The 24641-nt window shown below is 39.1% G+C and overlaps 1 protein-coding gene across 1 annotated transcript in view; it reads left to right on the plus strand.

Moving 5' to 3' along the window:
• The window catches only part of KYAT3 (kynurenine aminotransferase 3), a 55261-nt gene extending 31084 nt beyond the window's left edge, over positions 1-24177 (plus strand). The window contains exons 9-14 of the mRNA XM_044005098.1: positions 2956-3032; positions 11022-11111; positions 16014-16200; positions 18957-19030; positions 23121-23204; positions 24049-24177. Of these exons, the coding sequence (XP_043861033.1) occupies positions 2956-3032; positions 11022-11111; positions 16014-16200; positions 18957-19030; positions 23121-23204; positions 24049-24105 (569 nt within the window). The 3' untranslated portion in view covers positions 24106-24177. The remainder of the gene's footprint in view (positions 1-2955; positions 3033-11021; positions 11112-16013; positions 16201-18956; positions 19031-23120; positions 23205-24048) is intronic.
• The last annotated feature ends 464 nt before the right edge of the window (positions 24178-24641 follow it).

Consider the following 24641-nt stretch of genomic DNA (forward strand, 5'->3'; position numbering starts at 1 on the left):
AGTAATTGATCAATTACACACACAGAGAAAGTGACATGAAATCACACTTAGAGATTTTATTAATTACTTTTGGGGAGATTTACTTTGTAGGGAGTTTTGTTTGAGTATTTATTGGGAAGAATTTGTCAAATCCAAAATGTTTCAAGCTCTGTTGTGTTTTTTATTTTTTTTAGAAATAAGCATAGGAATTTACTATTTTCCATAAATATTTATTTATGGAAACTTCCTATACTTTATCTCCTCCTCAGCTAATGCATCCTCACTTACAACTTCTCCCTCCATCTCTTAGGTTGAGAGGATGGAAATATGCGTAGGGCTCTGCTTCTAAAAGAATAGTGCTATTTACTCTTTGGTGATCCCATTATTGATTCATAGAGTAAGTTTCCAGCCTTTAAAAGTTGTTAAATTTTAACATTTCACTAAAAGGAAAAATATACCTCTTCCCTCATTATTTGTGATTATTGATATAAAGTTCTTTGTGAAGCCCCCTAGTGATCAGTTGACTTGGGGAAAATGGCATTTAATTATAATGAATTTAGTATGACTATAATCATTAGGCATCACAGATTACTTAATTTCTTTCTAAATGCTATACTTAAATTTGACCTTTTAATTAATAATGCTTGCTTTTTATAAATAATTTAGTTTTGTTCAACAAACATTTAAGTCCTTATTTTGTGCCGAGTACCATGTTAGATGGTATTTTCACCAAGAGTGACACAACATTTAGATAAGGCATATTTTCTGCTCTTTTATAATTTACAATCCAATAGTATGTAATTACCTATAATATGTAAATGCACTAGAGAGGTCCAAAGTGATAAAATAGATAATTTTCAACTGTTAGGTTTGCTTCATGTAGACACACTGTTCATCTCTTTTGTCAATACTGTGGCTGATATTTTTTAGACAGTAATCGATGGTTAGTTTTGTTAATGTTAATACGTTTCTCTTATTTTGAAATGATGTAAGATTTTACGTCATTGTTGCCCAATACTATACACCAGATGTTTGGAAAACCCTAGTCCTGAATTTTCTGACACTTTTCCTGTTTTTGCTGTTACATATTCTTCCTTTTAAAGGATGTTGTATAATATTTCCCCTATTTAATTTAAGCTTTCTTTGTGTGATCACATAGAGAAATAGATTCTGTGCCATAGTACTCCTTTGGCGGCTAACTGGGAGACTAAAAATGTTTTGAAATTTTTATTTACACCACACATCCATTGCCAAATCATAATGCAGGTCCTTAAATTTCAACAGACATTTGCTCAGCTCCTTTTTTTGGGCAAGGTACTGGAGACAATCTTCAAAGATTAAAAAAGGCATAGCATCTTTACTCACAGAACTTATAAACTAGTAGGAAGTATAACATAAGGAAATAACTAATATTCCCCCTCTCCCTGTGTTGTGGTATCACAGAACTTAGGGCACCACTCAGTCCAGCCCATACCTGTTACAAGAGTCTGCTTTACAACCTACCTGGAAAGAAGTCGGCCTGCTTCTGCTCAAGACCATTACCAAGCAATAGGAACTCATTATGTACAGGCAGAGCACAGTCCATTTGGGGGTCTTTCTAATTGTGAGGAAATTGTTCCTTATCCTAATATTAAAATTGGCCTTCTTGCAACATCTACCATCGCATTTGGTTCTGTCCTCAGATGTTACACTGAACAAATTATAAGCAAAGTCAGTCACATGGCAGGTATCACATGGAAGAAAGAAGAAAGGGAACTAATGAAAATGGCTAACAGAATGGTAAACATTGAATATCTAGGCTTACTCATTCTATTCTTATATACAGTCATGATTTACATTAATGCAAATTTTGTTGGCCATTAATTTACACAGTTCTCACTGCAGAAATGTAATTCATCGAAAAACTTTATATGGCCACCAATTACAAAAGTTCAAAGTTCATATTCCTTCACAGCCTCACATTTAAAAAAAAGTCAATCATCTCTCCTTAACCTATCTTTCAGGCTACTTGCTACCTACTAAACAAATCTAGAAATATCTTACCCTTCTATCTCTAATATGTATCCAACCTATCCTTCAAGAGTAATCAGTAAAGTAAGCTATGGCAGCCAAAAATACTGATGTGAACTGAACCTGCATTAAGAGGCATAGTGTTCACAAACAGAGGTACTAATTCCATTGTACTCATCCCTAATCAGACCATGGGCACCACATGCTGAAAAGGAAATGAAAGTTTGAGAGTATTCATGGGAGGGTCACCATGGTGGTGAAAGACCTTGAGATCATACCATATGAAAATAATATGAAGGAATTGGAGATGTTTAACCTAAAAAAGAGAGGACTTGGGGTGGGGGTAAGGGGAAGATGATAAGTGTCTTCAAGTCTTTTTATTGGTTGACATAAGGAAGAGACTTTAAACTTGTTCTTCTTGGTCCAAAGATCAGAACTAAAAGTGAGGGGCGATTGTAAAAAGGCAAATTGGGTTTAGATGTGAGAAAGAACTCTCCGGTGATGAGAGCTATCCAAAAGTGAAACAAGCTGCCTTGGCAGGTAGTAGTTCCCCCTTTCCAGAAGTCTTCAGTCAAAGGCTAGACAACAACTTGTCACAGAGAGAATTCAGATATTGGTAGCACCTGATAGCCTCTAAGTCCCCTTTCAACTTCTGAGGTTATGTAATTTCATAAAGTCCAATGCTACTTCAACATGATGGCCTTTCAAAACTCTTTGTATAGCTTCACTTAACTGGGAAAAAATGCACCAAAGTCCATGAAAAGTATGTTCTCTTGGTATAGAATTTTGGTATCTTAAAGATATTTTAGTCAATATTTTGGCCACAGTTATGTAATCCAAAATGACTTTTAGTTTGAATGACATGATTTAGTATCAGAACAGAATATAAAGAATGAATTTATATTCTCTATTACATACAGATTAACAACTTGATTTCCCCCTTCCCCCCCCCCCCCCACTGTACAGCAACTTTACCGGGTATGTGGGAAAGAACAATAACTGTAGGAAGTGCTGGAAAGACATTCAGTGTGACTGGCTGGAAGGTAAGATGAATTAAAGAACTTTGAAGATGAAATAGACATGAGTTTTCATTTTCTGTGGTTTTAAGTTTCTGTGTTTAATTTGAAGACATTATTTTCAAAAATTTTTTTTGTGGGGGGCAATAAGGGTTAAGTGTGATTTGCCCAAGGTCACATAGCTAGTAAGTGTCAAGTGTCTGAGGCAGGATTTGAACTCAGGTGGTCCTAAATCTAAGGCCGGTTCTCTATCTACTGTGCCACCTAGCTACCCCAAAGACATTCTTTAATTTACAGAATATATAGTTCTTTTCTCCTAATACTCAGATATGTTGATCTTTATTCTGCCATTAATTTGCTAACTGTGTGGCAACCTTTCTAGGCTTCTGTTTCTCCATCTTGAAAATAAGGAGGTTGAATCCCTTAATTACTTTCCAATTCTAAAATTCAATAATGTAACCCTGTTATCAATTTTCACAATATCTTTAGAAAATAAGAAGAATCGGGGACAGCTAAGAGGACCTGAGTTCAAATCCAGACTCAGACACTTGACACTTACTAGTTGTGTGACCCTGGGCAAGTCACTTAACCCTCATTGCCCCACACAAAAAAAAATTAGAAGAATTGGGCAAGTTTTTTTAAAAAATAAAATAAATAGTAGAAAGTATATCATGAAGATTTCATAAGTCTAAAAGGAAAAAATGCTGATTATTATAATACAAAGACTGATGACTGCACAACTGCTTCACTTAAATCTTAGTCTTAGTGGCACCACCTTCTTGTGCCTATTGGGGTATATGGGTGTTCAGGGAAAACTAGTACTTCTGATGTGAGGACTGCTTTCCATCATCTGCCATCCAGCTCTCAACTGTGGCTGTAGCATATGCAGTGGCTGCACTTCAATAAACTGTTTTGGCAAACAGGCTAAACTGGGTTGAGGTTAATCAACAGACTGCAAACCCATAAGTGAGTTAGAGGGATGTCTAACCCAAACATGTGAAGACTTCCCCCGGTGGAATGGGCAGATGAGAACTGGTTGTTCCAGCAAGCCATGAAGGCTGTGAAAATAGGCATTGTGGAGTTTTCAGAGCTTGGTTAGACACTAAAGATGCCAGAGTCATCCGCTATATCCTTAGTCATCACCTGTTGTCTTGACTTCTGTCTTGCCACTGGACTCCAATGACTCTGGGAGAGAGAGTGAGACCTATGATTTTGCACAACTCTGCCTCACTTAAATTCAATTAATGTGAGTCAAAAGACATCACCAATACCATTTTACCGTTTTTACCTACCTCAAAGTCCTATGGCAACAGACAAGTGAAGAAGCAACAGGTGTGGATACACTGGGAGTTTCAATAACCACCCTGCACACAGATATCTCGGGCCATAGGGTCATCTTTGCACTGGACTGAAGCAGCCATGGGATTCAGCCCCCTCCTCCCCAGTGTGTCTGAGCAGCCTTTTTTAAGGACCACACTGCTCACCTCCTAATATGAAGAAGGGACTAGAAAAGGTGCCCTAGAATTTTCTATTTAATCTAACCTCATCCTGGCCCATTGACTATGGCAGGTGGTTTCAACCTGTAGTCAAAACACAAACAAAAATGCATGAAAACTTTTGCAAAGATGATTCCACTCACCATTGGTAGATGGAATGTACACACATTTATGGACAACATGAAATCCAGGAGACCTGAAAGAAAAATAGCTCTTGTTGTAAGAGAACTCAACAGGTACCACATCCATATAGTAGCCCTGAGCAAAACAGGGCTGGCAAATGAAAGCTTACTGATGTCAGAGCTGGATACATGTTTTCTGGACTGGCCACAACATGGTGAAGCTGGCTTGGGTTTTGCAATCAAAACTAATCCAATCAGGGGAAGCTAGGTGGTACAGTGGATAAAGCACTGGCCCTGGATTCAGGAGGACCTGAGTTCAAATCCTGCCTCAGACAATTGACACTTAGTAGCTGCGTGACCTTGGGCAAGTCACTTAACCCTCACTGCCCTGCAAAAACAAAAAACAAAACCACAAAAAACTAATCTAATCAACAAGCTTGTATGTGAACAATAGGCTCATGACAATGCAATTGCCACTTGCCAGAAAACACCATGCCACCATCATCAGAGCATATGCTCCCACGATGATAACCTTGATGAGATCAATGAAGTCTTGTGAAGATATGGAGACCCTCATTATCAGTGGGCCAAAAGAGGACAAGTTTTTAACACCAGAGTAGGCACAGGGAGTCATTGGGAAGAATGGAATCAGAAACAGAAAGAGCAACTGTCACTTACTGCTGAAGACACGTGTGTATCATGATCTTCTCATGACCAACACTATCTTCTGTTCACTTAAACACAATAAAACCTCACAGACACGTCATCACAGCAAACATTGGCATTTAATAAACTATGTCACCATAAGGAGAAGAGGCAGACAGGAGGCAGGAGTGATGAAGGCTATGTGTGGTACAGAACGCTGGACCGATCATCAACATTTCCTTTTCAAGCTGTACATCCACATTCAACCAAGGCAAGATGACTGCCAAAGGGCTTAAAGTCAAGAGATTAGAGCACTTCTCCACCATGACCGATTTGTTGCTAATTTGGAGGGAAAGCTGAGCCAACACAGTCAGCACGGTTGGCAACAATGGAGCAGAAAAGGAGCGGGAAGCTTTCAGGATTTGGTGGACAGCGTGGTATTTACTCATCTGTGCCCAAACACTCACAAATATCAAGATTGGTTTGACGAAAGTGATGGGGAAATTCAGAAGCTGCTAAACAAAAAAATGAGAGTTTCACAACATTTACCAGAAATATAGTTCATGCATCTCTAAGAAGGTAGCATTCAAGTCCATCAAAAGCAGAGTGCAAGTGAAGCTTAGAGAGATACAGGATTCTTGGCTCAGTGAGAAGGCAGATGACATGCAGTTTTACACTGATAGTAACAATCCAAAGCACTTTTATGATGCCCTGAAGGCTATTTATGGGCAGAAGACTTATAGTGCATCTCAACTACTCAATGTTGATGAAGCCCACATTCATCGATGATAAGGAAATGATCCTGGAGAAATGGGCTGGACACTCCCATAGTGTTCTCAATGGACCATCATCAATAAATGCTAAAGCCATTGGCCATATGCTTCAAGTTGAAATCAATCTCTCTCTAGCTGAATTTCCAACTGAAGAAGAGGTTTCGAGTATCATTGGGCTCCTCTTGTGTGGTGAAGTGCCTGGGTCTGATTGTATTCTAACTGAGATTTAGAAAGCTAGGGGTCCGCTGTTCATACAAAAGCTGACTGAAATCTTCCCGGTTATATGGCAAGAGAAGGTTATCACCCAGGAGTTCAAGAATCCCCCACGTTCATCTATCTAAAGGAAAAGAAAATGGGTTGTCCTGTGACAAGCACAGGATGTTTCTCTCTTAGTCATTGCCAGCAAGATTCTTGCCAAAGTCCTCCTTAATAGGCTGATCCTTCACCGGGAAGATGGTCATCTACCTGACAGCCAGTGTGGCTTCAGAAAGAGCTGAGGAATGGTTGATATGGTGTTTGCTGCCCAACAAGTACAGGAGAAATGTCAGGAGCAGAACAGAGGTCTGTACACAAAGTTCATTGATCTGACTAAGGCCTTTGATACTGTCAGTTGTAAGGGCTTGTGGAAAATCATGTAAAATTTAGTTGCCCAGAGAAGTTTGTCAGTATTGTACATCAGTTTCATGACAGCACGCTTTCATAGGTTCTGGATAACGGATTTTGCTCTCGTGCTTTCCAGTCACCAATGGAAGAAAGAAGGGTTGTGTGCTTGCTCCTGTGCTTTTTAGCATGATTTTTTCAGTGAAGTTGTTAGACACCTTCAACAAAGGCTAAAACAGCATCAAGGTCAGCTACTGCACTGAAGGTAAATTATTTAACTTGACAAGGCTACAAGCCAAGACAAAAGTGGAGGAAGACTTGGTGCAAGACTTTTTGTTTGCAGATAATTATGCACTTAGTGTAGCCTCTGTGGCTGAGATGCAACAGAGTATGGATCAATTCTCTGCTGCTTATGCTAATTTTAGCTTGATAATTAACACCAAGAAAACAAAGATTCTCCGCCAGCCAGCACCATACCATCCATACATCTGCCATTAGTTACAGAAAATGGAGAAAATTTTAATGCTGTGTATCAGTTCACTTACCTTGGCAGTAGATTTTCCAGGATGGACACATAGATGATGAGGTTGATGCATGCATTGCCAGAGCTAGCTCAGCATTTGGATGACTGAAGAAAAATGTGGGAGAGAAGAGGTATTAGGCTGCCGAACCAAACTGAAGGTCTACAGAGCTGTTGTGTTGACCCATTGTATGCTTGTGCATTCCAAGGAACTGAATCATTTCCATTTGAATTCTTGGGAAGATTCCAAAGATCATCCGGCAAGGTCCTTTCTTGACCTGAACTGCCAAACATTCAGACTCTACTACACAGAGCTTAACTCAGATGGGCTGGCCACATGGCTTAAATGCCAAACTTAGTCTTTTAAGACATAAGAGAATTCACACAAGGCAAGTGCTCACATAGAGGTCAGAAGAAGTGAGGCAAGAACATTCTCAAGGTCTTTCTGAAGAACTTTGGAATTACTTGTGAGACATGAGACTCACTGGTGTAGGATGGTCCAGCATGGTATGCCCACATCAAAGAAGGTGCTGTGCTCTATGAGGGAAGCAGAATTGCCGTAGCTCGAAAGAAATACGAGATGCACAAATTTAGAGATGTTGCCACTCCAATGTTCATAAGGACTATCTGTGCCTGACCCGTGGCAGAGCCTTCCGGATTCATACTCGTCTGATCAGCCACAGTTGGACAGACTGTATCTTGACCTCAAAATAGTGATATCATTTTGGTCCTCCTCGAGCATGGAAAACAACAACAACCAACCAGGTGCCTGGTCTTTTGATACACCTCCCTCCATGGAACCAGAGAAAGTGTTAATTCTGAGCAGTCTGCAACAGGAAGTCAGGAAACTTTTCTAAGCCTCATTTTCTTTATCTTAAAAATAGAATAGTAACTGTAATCACCTCTTCACAAGGTTCTTATGAGGATCAAAGGAGATAGTGGGTATAAAACACTTTGCAAACCTTAGAGCACTTAAAAATACCAGCTTTTTTTTTTTAAGTGAGGCAATTGGGGTTAAGTGACTTGCCCAAGGTCACACAGCTAGTAAGTGTTAAGTGTCTGAGGCCAGATTTGAACTCAGGTACTCCTGACTCCAGGGCCAGTGCTCTATCCACTGCGCCACCTAGTTGCCCCTAAAAATACCGGCTTTTATTGCAATTATTGTTCATCTTCCAGTTTCATCTGTAAATATTCTTGTGAAGAGCTGCCTTCATTGAGACTGAAATGTTATAACCTTTCTTCAGGCACGATTTTTCTTCCAAGTTTCTTTGTTTATGAAACAATACTACTTATCATTTCCATGATGAGCCTCCATAAATCTTTACAAAGGAGCTTTTAATTGAACTATTGCTGACTTGGCTACCACAGCAGTATGCTTGGCAAAAAAAAAAAACAAAAACAAAAGATAAAATACTTGTGTTGAAATTTAAACATAGTTTAATCTGCCTGTCTCCTACAAAAATATAATAAACAGATCAGAGAAATTAATTTTATAATGTCTCCTACGAAAAATAAAAAACAGATCAGAGACATGTCTCCTACAGAACAAAACCAGATCAAAGAACGTAATGTCTCCTGCAGGATAAACTAGATAGATCAGAGGCAGAAAAAAACACCATAATACCAATTTATTTTGTCCCAAGAAGAAATATAACATTATTATGTTGGAGACTCCTTTCCAAAGAAGCTCAGAGACTCCCTCTTTTCTGAGGGTATATAAGGTTTTTTGGTCCACTGGTTAGAGTGTTATCAGTTTCAATAGTATGATAAGTTCAACCCAGAAGCAAAAGCAGTCTTAACAATTTCAGTTATAACAAGTATGGAGGAAATACAGAAGCATCATGATAAGATTACAGGATTCCAAAGAAGGGTTTGGAAAGGATGAGGATGCCCAGATGTCCCCATAAGATAGGGACTTAGTATCCTGAGGAAAGAAGTCATCAGATAGGGACTTTTATCAGCTAGCTAACTGGATTCATTTTGGAGTTCAGTTGAAGGACATTTTGTTCCTATTAACCCAAGGTTTCATAAAAAATACTTTGGGATAATAAGGCACCTCTATCAAATCCAGGTGATCCATACATTCATATCAACATCTGATAGCAATCTGAAATACAAATTCAAATACTTGAAGCAATTTCTGGGCTCTTTTGTCCTCTTTCATTGCAACTTTATAAACATTATACTTCTTTATGTACATTATACTTCTATACTGTATTTTCAGTTATGTCTGACTCTTTATGACCCCACTTGGAGTTTTCTTGGCTGGAATGTTTTGACATTTCTTTCTCCAGCTCATTTTACAGATGAGAAAACTGAGACAAACAGGGTTAAGTGAGTTGCCCACGATCACAGAGCTAGTAAGAGTCTGAGGCCAGATTTGGACTCAGGAAGATGTCTTCCTGAATCCAGACCAAGTACTCTATGCACTGTGCTACCTATCTACCCCTGTTACACTTTTATAGAAAACTATAATTAAATATGTCTTTTCCTTTATCCCTTTCCCATTTTTGACATTAACAGTTTATCTGAAGAGCTCATATTAGAGCTGTTGCATTTGTATATGCTGTTTTCTCATCTTCATCATATGGCTACCTTTGCTTGGATGTCACCAAATATTAATATATAGATTGAGCCAATTAAGAGGTTCTTATCTAGTTCTTCATAGAATTTCTCTACTTCTCAGTCTTTGAAATATATTTTGATACCTAATCTGTAATTATCTTCACATTTCTCTTTTCATACCTACTATAAACTCTAAAAGGAGAGATAACCAAATGTCCTATGATGTTTCTTGTTGACTTTGGGCACAGGTTGAAGCCTGTTCTGCAAACTTCTTTATTTGCCTCTCCAAGAAGAAACAAGTGCCAGCCTTTCCTTTAGCTGCCACTTCCATTGAGAGGAATAGCATCGGTGTCAACATGGTTCATTTCTACCTTATTAAATTGGACAAGGACCTTACTCTTAGGTCACCAGCCATGAAATTAATGTTCATATATGGCTGAACAGCTGACATTCATGGTTCCCTTTGCTCCTTTTCCACTACTCAAGCCCCTATCACAATGGGAGCAGAAAGGCGCTCACCACAAAGCTGGGGGCCCGTTTTGCATTTTTATTTGTTTCAAAGAATTCATAGCCTAATTGCCAATGATGCTCTATTAGTGATGAACCTCCCATGGCTTAGGGCTGCTGTCTTTGAATAACAGACAGTCTATCTCTGTATTGGTGTTTCTTAATCTGGTATCTACAGATGGCACCTCTTGCTTCTGGCTGGGTGCAATGCCCTTTTCCATATCTGCTGCCCCTGGGCCTTTGATATTCTGGCCTGACTGCCTGCTGATATAGTTCCTGAGGCTTCCAAGGTCCCCACCCTGGGGCTTTCTCAAAGGTTCCTGTCCTTCTGCCCTCTTGCTGCCTCCCGAGACAAAGCGTTGTTGGCTACATGTGTTCCTGGCCTGTCTTTGGTTGCCCTTTAAGGCTACCATGCTGACACTAGCTTTGCTGGTGCGGCCTCTTTCTCTGTTGTCCACAGTGTAGTACTGAGGTGTAAAAGCTCACTTCACTGTAGTTTCTATCGGTCTAGTGGATCTTAAAGGTTTTGCAGGAGCAGGACTATAGGAGCTGGGTCTTCATCCTCCTGGGCCATCTTGGCCCAGAGTTTGTAAAGACCTAAGGTCAGTGAAGCTAATGATAGTCTTTTATTTAAAAAGACAGTGGTAAAATGAGTCCCAGCTCCAGTGTTTGTACCTTTACTATGTGTCTGTAAATTTTTAAACTCCATAGAACTTTAAAATTTTCTACTCTCTTGAATGTGTTACTAACAGTTAGATTATTTATATCTGCTCTTGTTCCTTTCTTAGCTTGGTTGGTCTGTTGGTCCTAACACTCTCATAAGACAAATGCAAACTGTACAACAAAATGTCATTTATACTTGCGCAACTCCTTTACAGGTAAGTGCATGCAGTACCTGGGAATTTATGATAGTTTTTGTTTGAAGGTGGCACTTGATGTGATGCACGTTTTAAATAGTTGTATTCTTATCTCTATGCCCAGAAGTAACACTTTGCCCCACCTTATGCCTAACTTACTTATAATATATTTGGAGAATGTAGGGAACATTGTCAATTGCTATAACAATGTTTTCATAGTAAATCCTTGATATTTATATACAAAAAATACTTTCCTTAAAATTGTTTGTATATCCAAAGTATTAGCTTTTGATTGTTAGCTATTTTATGTGAATTATATTTTCACTGAAAAATGAATTTTTTCCTAAGAAGAAAAAAAACACCACTAAAAATTCCTCAGTGGAAATTTTTCTATTTTAAAATGCTGATTTTAAGCAAAAGTTTAAAATATTTTTCTAAGGCCTGTTCATTACACTTACATTGGATTCCTTTTCAACGTCTTTTTTATAGATAACTTGGATGAAACCATTAATAAGAGCAGCAACAACAATAATACTTGCCATTTTGTAGCACTTTTAAGATTTACCAATACTTTTATATAATCTCATTTGACCATGAGGTCATGGATGGCATGCTTCTCAAATTCAAAGAACATAGGAAATTAGGTAAGGAAGGTCTTCTATGAGATGACAGAATCAATATTTCAAATAATTATAGCAGGCCAGATAGAAACTAAGAAAATGAAAGTTCTGTGTTTAGACTCAAAAGCTCAGGATGGGAAAGATGTCATTTTCAATGAGTTCCCACAATATGAATATAAGGGAACCGTGTTGTATGGTCAACTTTTAAAAAGTAAAGCAATTTTAGGCTGCTTATACAAATACAGGGCTTAGAAGATGTTAAGTGGTAATCTAATCATATTTTTAAAAAGAATAATTTTTATTTTAAAACTAGTAATACTCAATAAATACAACCAAAGCATGTAGAATAAAAGCCCAAATCACTCAGGAACCTATGTAATTCAACCTACAATATGAACAAAAAAAATCTCCTCACCATCTTGGTAACTTCCTAACAAGTGGCCATTACCTCCACTTCAGAGTGTCCTATTATGGGAGAGCCAATACTTCCCCCGTCAGCTCATTCCACTTTGAGAAAGCTCTGATTGATAGAAGTTTTTCCTGATATCACATCTAAAGTTTCCTCTTTACAGATGTCACCCTAGAGGCAGCTTGGCATTACATATAAAGAACTGACCTCAGAGTCAGGAAAACTTGGGTTCAAATCTCTGTTGTGATACACATTGGCTGTGTGACTCTGGGCAAGCTGCTAACCCTCTCAGTGCCCCAGTCAAGTCTCTAAGCCTGAATCTTAGAGCAGGTGCTAATCTGTTGCGAGTTCTACCTTTCTGCCATCTTTCCCCTTCCTTCTATTCCCCTCACCCTCCTAGCCTCTTGCCTAGATTACAGTCGGAGACTCCTAATTGATCTTGCTGTCTCCCTTCTCCACCCTCTCCACTCCCCACGCAGACATTCCTTGAACATAGGTCTGGCAGTGTCATGCTCTTTGTCCGAGAATCTCCACATCTCTCTGTCACTTCAGGATAAAATACAAACTCTTCCATTTGGCATTCCAGGTCTTTTATAATCTGACTCCAGCCTATCTATCCAGAATTCACATCACATTGCAGGCAAACTGTCTTATTGGCTGTTCCTCATATCAGTGCCCATGGCCCACCTCTGTGCCTTTGTACAAGTGTCCTCCCTGCCTGCAATGCTCTTCCTCCTCACCTGCCTTGGTCCATTCAAGGCTCTGCTCAACTGCCCTTTTCTACATGAGGCCCATCTGTGTCCCCCATGGGGATGTTGGGTGCTATAAGTGTTCTCACTTTTTTCTTTTTATCCATCATCATCATCATGATGCTCTCCCAGGATAAGCATTGCCAGGCTTCAGCTTTTATGCTGACACCTCATCAGGGCCCTCCCTTGATCCTGCCCATCTTGCTCGCCGGAGAGCAGAGCACAGAGCTCCTCCCATGACTCTTCTTCACAGAGGGCCCCAAACCCTTCTCTTCACTTGCCGCCAGCTGCTCTGCTGGTCTCTACTCCAACATTACCATCCTCCTCCCACACCAAGCACCTCCCTCTTCAGCTTCCTCTTGTGCATTGTCTTCCGGCATGAGTGGGAGCTCCCGGAGGGCAAGGCTGTCTCTTTTTCTTAGTTGTATCCCCAGTACTTAACACACTGCCTGGAACATACAGTAGGTGCTTAATAAATGTTTATCACAGTATATCATTTGTATCCCCAGGGTTTAGCTTAGCACCTGGCACACAGTGAGCACTTAATAAATCTTGCTGATTTGATCCCTGTTCTTCCCAGTTGTTAGAATCCCCTTAAACATGGTATTTACTTTGTGCATGTTTTTTGACATTCTGTACAAGAAGTGTTATTACTTAGAGGTTCAAGTCCTCACTGGACCACACACTGATCATGTGCCCTGGGGCAACTCTCTAAGTCTGTCGGCTGAAAGGCGAGTGCCAGTCAGCATTGGTGGAGAGTCCCCTCATCACAAGCTCCCTCTACCAGTAAAATCACAGGTCAATTTCAGAAAGAAAAAGCATGTCTTTACAAAAGGTATCATGTATGTTTATCCATGAAACATACAGTTGTGTTCTTCTTTGCATGTGTACATCAGTTTTTAAGTTAACATATCTGTGCACATGTTGGTTCCCCGAATAGAGCATATACTTCTCAGAGCCAGAGCCCATCAAAATGCCAGCATATAGCTGCAACTAGACAAATATTCTCTGCTGAGCCATGTCCAGACCTACTTATTTTACTATTGTCTGACCCACATCTCCACATAACCTACAGATCTCACAAGAATAGCATTAATGGTTTTATCCAATTCAACAAGCATTTATTAAACACTCACAGTGTACTGTGTATTCTGCTAAAGGCTTGAGGTGCAAAATCAAAATGAAAGACACTCCTGGCTCTCAAGGAACTTATAGTCTCCTGGGAGGATAAGATATGTATACCAGTAAGCAAATATATCATAATTTAAGAACGATAAGAGAGAAGGCTCCCTGTGGGAGGTAGTGCATCAACTGAGCTGGGAAGAGAACTGAGGGATCCCCCATGCCTCAGCCCTGATTTGGCTACCACTGGCAGGCCTTTTACTCACTTGTTTGCTCACTTGTTTCCTCTGACACTAGAACAGGAGACTAAGGCCTCTACATTGGAAACTCCAGACCTAGTGACCCCCTCCCAGGCATATATTGGGAAACTGTGGTCGCTGGTTGTTCTTTACTTGTCTTGTCTTAGAGTCCATTCCTGTAAGTCCTTATTCCAGACTCACTGTGCTAGGTGAAGGGTACCACATCACAAGGGCAGGACATGGCAACTGGTACTGCTCTACCCCTTGAGAGGGACCATAACCTCTGTCTGACCAGTCCTTCCCACTCACTGCTGCATGGATTTGAAATGTGTCTGTTCTCCTAGGGGCTCAATAGGTTCTTCCTGGCTCGCGCTCTCTCTCTCTTGCGCTCTCTCTCTCTTGCGCTCTCTCGCTCTCTCTCTCTCTCTCTCTCTCTCTCTCTCTCTCTCTCTCTCTCTCTCTCTCTCTCTCTCTCTCTCTCTCTCTCTGAATGGTCAGACTAGCCACAGCTGTCAGTTCTCCAGACACAGGATGCCTCACTCAATGATCCTTTTAGATGCTTATTTAGGGTCCTACAAAATTCTCTTCAGAGATGATACGGTTCTTTCAGGGTCTGACCTGACAGCTTAGAGTTCTCTCCTTAACCACACAGTTATTTCTGTAGTATGAGAACCATTTTAAGAAATACCAGCCTAGGAGCCTGGGCTGGCTTGGATTTTTGTAGGCTGGCTATAGGCAGCTGCAGAGGGAGAAAGAGTCTGACGTCTGTGTGTCTTATTGGTAACAGCTGCCACCCTCCTGTTACACAATCCCAACGTCCATCCTTCCTGAATGTGCTCACAGAAAGTTCTTCCCATGAACTTGGAAGAAGGGCCGAGGGGCATCTTCCACACTGGTATAGACCGTGTGTGCTGGTGTGTGCCTAAAGTCAGTGGTTCCCAACCTTTTCAGGTATAAGGTCCACTTTGTGAAGTCCCCCCCAACAGTAATTGTTCTGCTGGCATCCATTGACTAATAAAAGTTAATGACAAAAGATTCCTGTGAATTTCATAGCGCTTGGAAACATATTTAGGTTGTTCATTACAACAGCATCTGCATCCGCTAAACAAATAAAAATGAGCATTGTTCACAGTTTATTTTCTTGGAGCTAAACATTCAAATGACAGTCCTGGGGGGGGCGGGGTATGTGGATTCATACGCCCTGTTCACATGTACCACAGCCCTACTACCAGGGCCTTGGGCCCACAAGCTGGAAGCCACCACCCTCCGTCATTATTTCTCTGGTCCTTTCAATTAAACACACATGCATCAAGCACCTTCCGTGGGCCAAGGCCCATACCAGGTGCTAGGGTTAAAAAGGCAAAAGCAAAACAACTCCTGTCCTTGTCATCCCAGTCCATTAGTCAGAGTCACTGGGTAACGAATCTTATTAGAAAATAATTTGGCATCATTTTCATTCCAGAGGGAAATTTTTATGCAATAAGTTTTTAATGTATGATATCATGATTAAGAATAGGATAGCTTCACATGCATGACATCCATAGTAGGCAAAGTAAGACACCGATGAACTCATAACAAGGCAAAAAAAAAAAATTTGTAGGAGCCAAAGTCTGCAGATATGTTAATCTCAGCTAATACCAGGAGGGAAACTCTCCTATCTGTTTAGTTAAGTAATTGTTGCCCTGTTTATCAGAAATGATACTGACTCTTATTAAATTTATATTACAATAAGTAATGGGGAAAATCATATATTTCCTCCATGTTTTTGACCCTTTAAAATGCAGGAGGCTTTGGCTCGAGCTTTGTGGGTTGACATTAACCGTATGGATGATCCAGAATGCTACTTTTATTCTCTGCCTCGGGAACTGGAACCAAAACGGGATCGGATGACCCAGTTACTCCAAAGCATTGGACTGAAACCCATAGTCCCTGAAGGGGGATACTTCATCATTGCTGATGTTTCAGTGCTAAGTTAGTAAAGGTTTTGTACATTTGGGGTGCATGTAAACATAAATATGGAATGATGTTTTTATTATCTGCATTCTAACCAGGGAAAAGAACAATTTACCTATGAGATTGGGAAAGATTTGTTTTTCCTCAGAAAACGGACAAAATACCAATTCTGTCTTATGGTCATCTTTACTACAAGTGGTTCTAGCAAATCTGGATGAACTGACGTGTCATAAAAAAAGTCTTTTTATAGAAAAGAGGAAAAAACTAAAACATTTTGAGCTGAAGTTCTGAACCAGTGCTCTAAAAGTAAACTGAGTCTGGGAGTCCATGCCATGAGAAGAGCTAACTGGTCATAAGAGCAGATTGTAACCATCCAAATGTGTATTGCTCTTGCCACTAAGGGAGAAAAAATAAAATGTGTACAATTCTGAGCCATGTGGCTTCTAAATGAAGATGAGCTGCAGTGAACTAGGTGGGCTAGATTTTCCCATTGAATTCAGTTTGTCCTCTTGACATAGCCCACCTTACTCTTATCAAGGTTAGGAGAAGCAAAAATGCAGAGAGATGGCTTGAAGTGAATGTGCTAATGTTCAGAACATAATAAAAGCTTTAAAACAGAACAGATTTCCTGCAGAGAAGTGAGAAATCTGCCAAATAGAAGGTCATCTGTAATAGGCACCTCCCCTTCTTTTCCTCTTCCTCTCTCCTTAACTCTCCAGTCTGGCTTCTGACCTCATCATTCCATTAAAACGGCTCTTGTCAAAGTTACTAATGATCTCTAAATTGCCAAATCCAATAGCCTTTTCTCCACTCTCGTTCTTCTCTTTCTAACCTTTGGTACTGTTGATTACTCTCTTCTTCTTGATTCCCTTTTTAGGTTTCCCTAATCTCTCCTGACAGCTCCTCAGTCTCTCTTGTTGGGTCTTCATCCAGGTTACACTCAGAGGAGTCCCACAAGACTTTCTCCTGGACCCTCCATATATACTGCTAGTTGATCCCCGTGACACAACCCTTTCCCAACCGTAGTCCATCCTCCTCCACTCAGCTGTTACAGCAATCTTCATAAAGCACATGACCCAGTGACACCAGTCTCCTTGCTGTTCTGCACACAAGACACTAATCCATTTTCACTGGCTTTCTGCCCCCATGCCTGGAATGTTGTCTCTTCTTTACCTCCTGGCTTTCTTGGCTTCCTTCAAGCCCCAACTAAAATCCCTCCTCCTATATGAACCCCTTCATGATCCCTCTTTAAATCCCTCTTCTCTCTGATTTATCCTATATAACTTGTTTGTAATACTTGTCTCCCCTGTAAGTCTGTGAGCTTCTTAAGAGTTGGGAGCATTACCTCCCTTTGTATCCACAGCATTTAGCACAGTACCTGGTACACAGTAGGTGCCTAATAATTGTGTGTTGGCTAACTGGCTGACTGAAGTAGTGACAAATGACAAATGACCAATGACAAATATCTAACAATTTGGTTTGTGTAAGTTATGTATCATTTCTAAATTGTCCATATGATTTACAAATAGGTAATAAGCTTGAAATAATTTAATTTTTTCTAGGGTCATATTTAAATTTTAAATGTCATACGTAAATATATAGTCCTCAATGAAACCCAGGGACAAGTATAAAGTAGATGCTTTAACTCTTCTCTACCTAAAAAGTACTTTTAATGAATGTGGAAAAATCAATCATTCTATATTATTGATAAAAGTAAACTAATGATTGTAAGGCACTCAAAGACATCTGAGTATTCGAATTTACAAAAACTGAAGGTGACAAGAACAAGCTACCAAATGTCTGACTCAGACTGAACACCAGGGAAACATCTGGGTCAAGCCTTAAACTATGAAAAAGGCCTCGAGGCTGAGATGTCTGGGAATATTAGGATGAGAGAGAGTCAAGACAGTGTGAGGCTGCAGAGGTGAAGATCTGGCCTTTTCCCTTACAAAGAGGGATTTCCTTTGCAGTGACCAATGAGTCTTACATCCTGAGGTTCATTCTTGGGATAGGCAACCCATACCTATTCCTCCCCAGAGCTTCCACCAGAATGTTAAAGATCCTCATCCAGCAACTGCAATTGGTCTATAAACACAATCCATTTGATTAGTTGATAGAAATCACTGATTAGTAACTATACTTTAACAGTAGGTCAACCAGTTGTGCTAATGGGTACAATATTAGAGCATCAATAAAGGGATTCACCTTTAAAAAGTATAAATTCCAGATAAGGAATAGACTAGATAACCTCTGAGGGTCCATCAAATGTTTTGATTCCTCTTCCTATATAAGGTTTCCTGGGGCAGCTAGGTGGCACATTTGATAGATCATTAGCCCTAAAGTTTGAGAGGACCTGAGTTCAAATCTGACCTCAGACACTTACTAGCTATGTGACCCTGGGCAAATCACTTAACCCCAATTGCCTTAAAAAGCATCCAGCACCATCTCCAATTGTCCTGATAATATATATTGCCACTGGACCCAGATGGCTCTGGAGGAGAGAGTGAGGCCGGTGACTTTGTATAGCCTTCCCTCACTTAAATCCAATTTGTCATGGTCCTCTTTGAGAACAAAGGACAAACAACAACAATAACAATATGGTTTCCTAGTGATTCCCATAGTAGTGGGTTCTAATCTCCAGTTCTTGGTTTCCACTGAGAGAATCTCAAACTACCTTCCAATACATGGAGAAAAAAAGAAAATGATTATTAATAATAATCAAATGATAAGGAATAATTTTCATTAGATATACTAATAAACTCTTCTCATTTTAGATATAGATGTCTCTGAAGTGAAGGGAGATGAACCTTATGACTATAAATTTGTGAGATGGATGATTAAAAATAAGGTAATAGGTTATTATCAATTCTAATATATTATTTTAGAAAAGTACAGAAGGAAAGAACTAACACATTATGAAAATGTTACCTGGAGTTTCATTTTTGTACCATCACAGCTGGTTGCTTAACTGTTGCTTTTTAAAACTACCTCTTGAAAATTATAACTAATGTGCAGTAAAAGCAGAACTCTCTAAATTCCTCTCCAAACAACTCTAAAACAATGCCTCAGAATGAATTCTGGAGGAGCAGTATCAAAAACAAAACAAATGACAACAACAACAACAAAAAAAAAACAAAGTAAAAAAATTTTACACCACAAGATAACTTAGAAGGATGGCAGGAAATGTCTGTCTCACTGAGGTGAGAGTGGAGCACAGTCCAGTACAGGTCACACACAGCAAGTCAGTAGCAGGCCTTGAGGGTGACTGAATCAATAAGTACTGGAGCTTTCAGCTCACAGATGATAAGTGGGTTGGACAATGGTCAGAATGAGTTTGCAAAGGACCCTTTGCTGGCATTGGGTGCAGGACTCTGTTGCAGTCCCAGTGCAAGGAAGAGCACTAGCACACTAGAACATCCAGCCAAAGGGAAGTGGGGACCCTGATCACAGTTTGATGGTGGAAAATAGTGCTTCTGCATGCTGAAAGACCAGAGCACAGGCCAGGAGAAGAGTAAACACGGTTATCCTTAGATCATACCACCTTGGAAGAACTGAAAACTTACACTTCCACAGAACTAGATCTAAAAACAGCAGCACAAAAAAATCTGAAACTTGGGACAGTGCTCTCTTCACCCCAAAACCCCAACTTTAACATAAAGTCAAGAAACAGACTAAAAAAAGTGAGCAAACAACCAAAAGAAGAACCTGACTATAGCAAGTTAATACTGTGACAGGAGATCAAAGCACAAACTCAGAAGAAGACAACAAAGTCAAAATTGCATTTCCTAAGCCTCAAAGGAAAATGTTGATTAGTCTCAGAACCCCCCAAAATCCTGGAAGAGTTCAAAAATAATTTTAAAAATCAAATAAGAGGTAGAGGAAAATGGAGGATGAGAGGGATGCAAGAAAAACATAAAAAAAGAATCAACAACTTGGCGAAGGAGGCACAAATGAAAAAAAAAATGCTGAAGAAAAAAGAATAGTCCAAATGATAAAAGATGCACAAAAATCCACTGAACAGAAAAACTCTTTAAAAAGCAGAATTGGCCAAAAGATAAAAGATGTACATAAATTCACTGGAGAGAAGAACTCCTTTAAAATGCAGTATTGGCCAAATGGGAAAAGGTACAAAAGCTCACTGAAGAAAATAATTCCTTAAAAATTAGAATTGGGGGGTGGCTAGGTGGTGCAGTGGATAGAGCACTGGCCCTGGATTCAGGAGGACCTGAGTTCAAATCTGGTCTCAGACACTTAACACTTACTAGCTGTGTGACCCTGGGCAAGTCACTTAACCCCAACTGTCTCACAAAAACAAAACAAAAATTAGAATTGGGCACATAAAAGCTAATGACTCCTTAAGACATCAAGAAATAATAAGACAAAACAAAAAGAATGAAAAAATAGAAGAAAGTGTAAAACATTTCATTGGAAAAACAACTGAACTGGAAAACAGATTGAGAGAAGATAATTTAAGAAGTATTGTACTATCTGAAAGCCATGATAAATAAAAAGAATCTAGACATCATCTTTCAAGAAATTATTAAGGAAAACTTCCCTGATATTCTAGAATCAGAGGGTAAAATAGAAATTAAAAGAATCTACTGATCACCTGCTGAAAGAGATCCCAAAACGAAAACTCCCAGGAATATCATAGCCAAATTCCAGAGCTTCCAAGTCAATGAGAAAATACTTCCAGCAGTCAGAAAGAAACAATTCAAATATCATATAGCCATAGTCAGGATTCACACAAGAGTTAGCAGTTTCTACATTGAAGGAACTGAGGGCTTGGAATATGATATTCTGGAAGGCAGGAGAACTAGGATTACAACCAAGAATTATTTACCCAGCAAAACTGAATATAAATCCATAGGGAGAAAATGAATATTTAATGAAAAGGCAGACTTTCAAGCATTCCTGATGAAAAGACCAGAACTGAATAGAAAATTTGATTTTCAAATACAAGACTCAAGAGAAGCATAAAAAGGTAAACAGAAAAAACAAATCATAAGGGATTAAAAAATGTTTAACTGTTTACATTCCTACATGACACAGTAATAATACTTATGATTCCTAAGGACTTTATCATTATTAGGGCAGTTAGAAGTAGTATACATAGATGGCAGAGGTTTGAATTGACTATGATGAGCTGGCATCTAAAAAAATTAAATTGGGGCAGCTAGGTGGTACAGTGGATAGAACACTGGCCCTGGATTCAGGAGGACCTGAGTTCAAATCCAGCCTCAGACACATAACACTTACTAGCTGTGTGACCCTGGGCAAGTCACTTAACCCCAATTGCCTCACCAAAAAAAAAATTAAATTATGGGGTGAGAAAGAGGAATGCACTGGGAGAAAGGGGAAGGGAAAGGTAGAATGTGGTAAATTATCTCACATTAAAGAGGTGCAAAAGAGCTTTTAAAGTAGAGGAAAAGATTGGGGGAGAGTGGCAAACAATACTTGAACCTTATTCTCATTTGAATTGGCTCAAAGAGGGAATAACATACACACTCAGTTTGGTATAAAAATCTATCTTAACCTATGCGGAAATAGGAAGGAAATAGGAGGGGAAGGAGATTTGAAAAGGCATGAGTCTATTAAAAGGGAGGGCAGATTACTGAAGGAGATGATCAGAGGCAAAACAATTTTGAGGATGGAGAGAGAGAGAGAGAGAGAGAGAGAGAGATGGGAGAAATAGTATATAGGGAAATACACAGTAATTATAACTGGGAAAAGTTTTACAGCAAGTTTCTCTGATAAAAGCCCTATTTATCAAATATATAGAGAACGGATTCAAATTTATAAGAATAAAGTCATTCCCCACTTGAGAAATGTTCAAAGATTATGAATAGCCAGTTTTCAGAAGAAAAATTAATGTTATCTATAGTCATATTAAAAATTTATTAAATCACTATTGATTAGAGGAATGCAAATTAAAACAACTCTGAGGTACCACCTCATACTTATCAGATTGGCTAATATAAAAGGAAAATGACACATTGGAGGAAATGTGAGAAAACTGAAGTCACTAATAAACTGTTGGTAGAGTTGTGAACTGATCCAATCATTTTGAAGAACTATTTGGAACTATGCCCATAGGGCTACAAAACAGTGTAGACCCTTTGACCTAGCAAAACCACTGCTAGGTCTATATCCTAATGAGATCAAAAGAAAAAAAAGGAAAAGCATCTATTTATACAAAAATATTTACAACAACTCTTTTTGTGGTGGCAATGAACAGAGATTGAGTGTATGCCCATCAATTAAGGAATGCCTGAAAGAGTTGTGGTCTATGACTGTGACAGAATATTATTGTGCTATAAGAAATGATAAGCAGGATACTCTCAGAAAAAACTGGAAAGACTTACATGAAATGATGCAAAGTGAAGTGATTAGAACCAAGGGGACATCTCACTACAGTAACAGCAAAGTTGTACTTTGTGAATGATTTAGCTATTCTCAGCAATACAATGATCTAAGATAATTCCAAAGGACTCATGATGAAAAAATGCTGTCCACTTCCAAAGAAAGAACTGATGGAATCTGTAGATCCAAGCAGCTGTTTTTATTTGTGGGGTTTGTGTGCGTGCGTGTGTGTGTGTGTGTGTTCGGGGTGGTGTGTGTTTTCTTTGACAATATAATATGGAAATGTGTTTTGCATAATTGCACACATATAACCTACACCAAACTGCTTTCCTTCTCACTGTGGGGGAAGGAGAGTGAGATAATTTGGAAATCAAAGTTTAAAAAAAATCCAAATGTTAAAAATTGTTTTTATATATAATTGGGGGAAAATGACTTAAGACATAAGAAAATTATTATGAGTATCTAAAATAAATTTTTTTCTAATGTGAATAGTCACTAAAATAGTGTTAGATTTAAACTAATGGTAACATCTTAACTTTTAGTTTATTTTAAATTTTTATGTTTATTTCCTTCAGAAACTGACAGCCATTCCTGTTACAGCATTCTGTAGCACCAACAAAAAACAGTTTGAGAAATATGTACGGTTTTGCTTTATTAAAGTAAGTTTACATTCTACTGTAGTGAATCACACACTTTATACTGGGGAAGGGGGGAAGTGTATGTGTGTATACGAGAAAGAGAGAGAGAGAGAGAGAAGAGAGACAGAGACAGAGACAGAGACAGAGAGAGAGGGAGGGAGACAGAGAGAGACAGAGACAGAGACTTTATTAATCCTTACTATGTACCAGACACTTTGCAAAACTTTCAGAATACAAATACAAGCAAAAAGAAAGATAGTCCCACTCCTCAAGGACCTTACATTCTAATGGGGAAAGACAGCCATAAAAGAGGGGTGGGAATGGGGGGACAAAGTCAAGAAGCAGTTTGGGGAGTCATCCGTCGACTGTGTTTTGGAGTGATTATGGCTGGTGTGAGTGCTTTCTCCAGGAAAGGAGCAGCTTTGTGTCCTCGAGGGATGTTGTGTTCTCCTGGTGCTTGTAGCTCAAACCACATTACACACATTACCAGCTTTTAAGTTTTTGCTAATCCTACAAAACCTGCAACACCATCTCCCTTCCTTCCATCTGAGAAGTCTTAGTCTTCCTTCACGGTTACCTCAAATTCTCCCTCCTGCATGAAGACTGACTGAGTCATTTGACATTGATCAAGCCTCTTCTTCCCTAGCACTTAGTGCATTGTTAGTTATTTTATTAGGCTGTAAGTTTCTGACACATAGGGAATGGTGTCTTGGGTGGGGTTTTTTGTTTGTTTGTTTTTTATTTGTTTTGTTTGTTTGTTTGTTTTTACCTATCAGTTCCTCTACATATGGGGATAGTAAGTACTTGTTAAATAAACAATATAACTGTTATAGAACTTTGTAACCATTCTATTCTTAATTTACAGCAAGACAGTACCCTGGATGCTGCTGAAGAGATCATCAAGACCTGGGCAAAGGGGTGATCATTTTTGCCAATAAACCTATCTGTGTGGCTTTTGTAATTTAACAAAATAAAGTTGCTGCCACCTACTGGATGCTGAAAAACTTCTTTTAGTACAAATAACAATTTGGTGAATACTCTAGGTCACTGTCATACAAAGCAGGGAATTTAAAGGAAAATTAGTAGAAATATGCAAAAAAAAATTGACTGTCGGGTGCAAGAAAGAAATGGTAAGAACTGAAAATAGCTGCAATTCAGAATTCCAGGCAAATCTCGGAACAGAACCAACAAATGGAGCTTGTTAAATTATTCCCAAACTTCTTTAAACTCTGTATTTACTATATATCACTGCATATTTCTACCCCCAAGTATCAGACTTAAAATATTTTGGATACTTCATAATAAAGTTATGATAACTATGTGCACTATTTATGCTTCATAGGTCACACTGGTATAGTTTCGAGTCAGCAAACCCTTGGGCTGTGCAGTCCTCATTCTTATTTTCTCCCTTGCCACTTTATTTGTGAAATACGGGAGAGGAAAATGAACTATTTCCTA

The sequence above is a fragment of the Dromiciops gliroides genome, chromosome 4 (assembly GCF_019393635.1).
Source record: "Dromiciops gliroides isolate mDroGli1 chromosome 4, mDroGli1.pri, whole genome shotgun sequence".
NCBI classification, from domain to species: domain Eukaryota; kingdom Metazoa; phylum Chordata; class Mammalia; order Microbiotheria; family Microbiotheriidae; genus Dromiciops; species Dromiciops gliroides.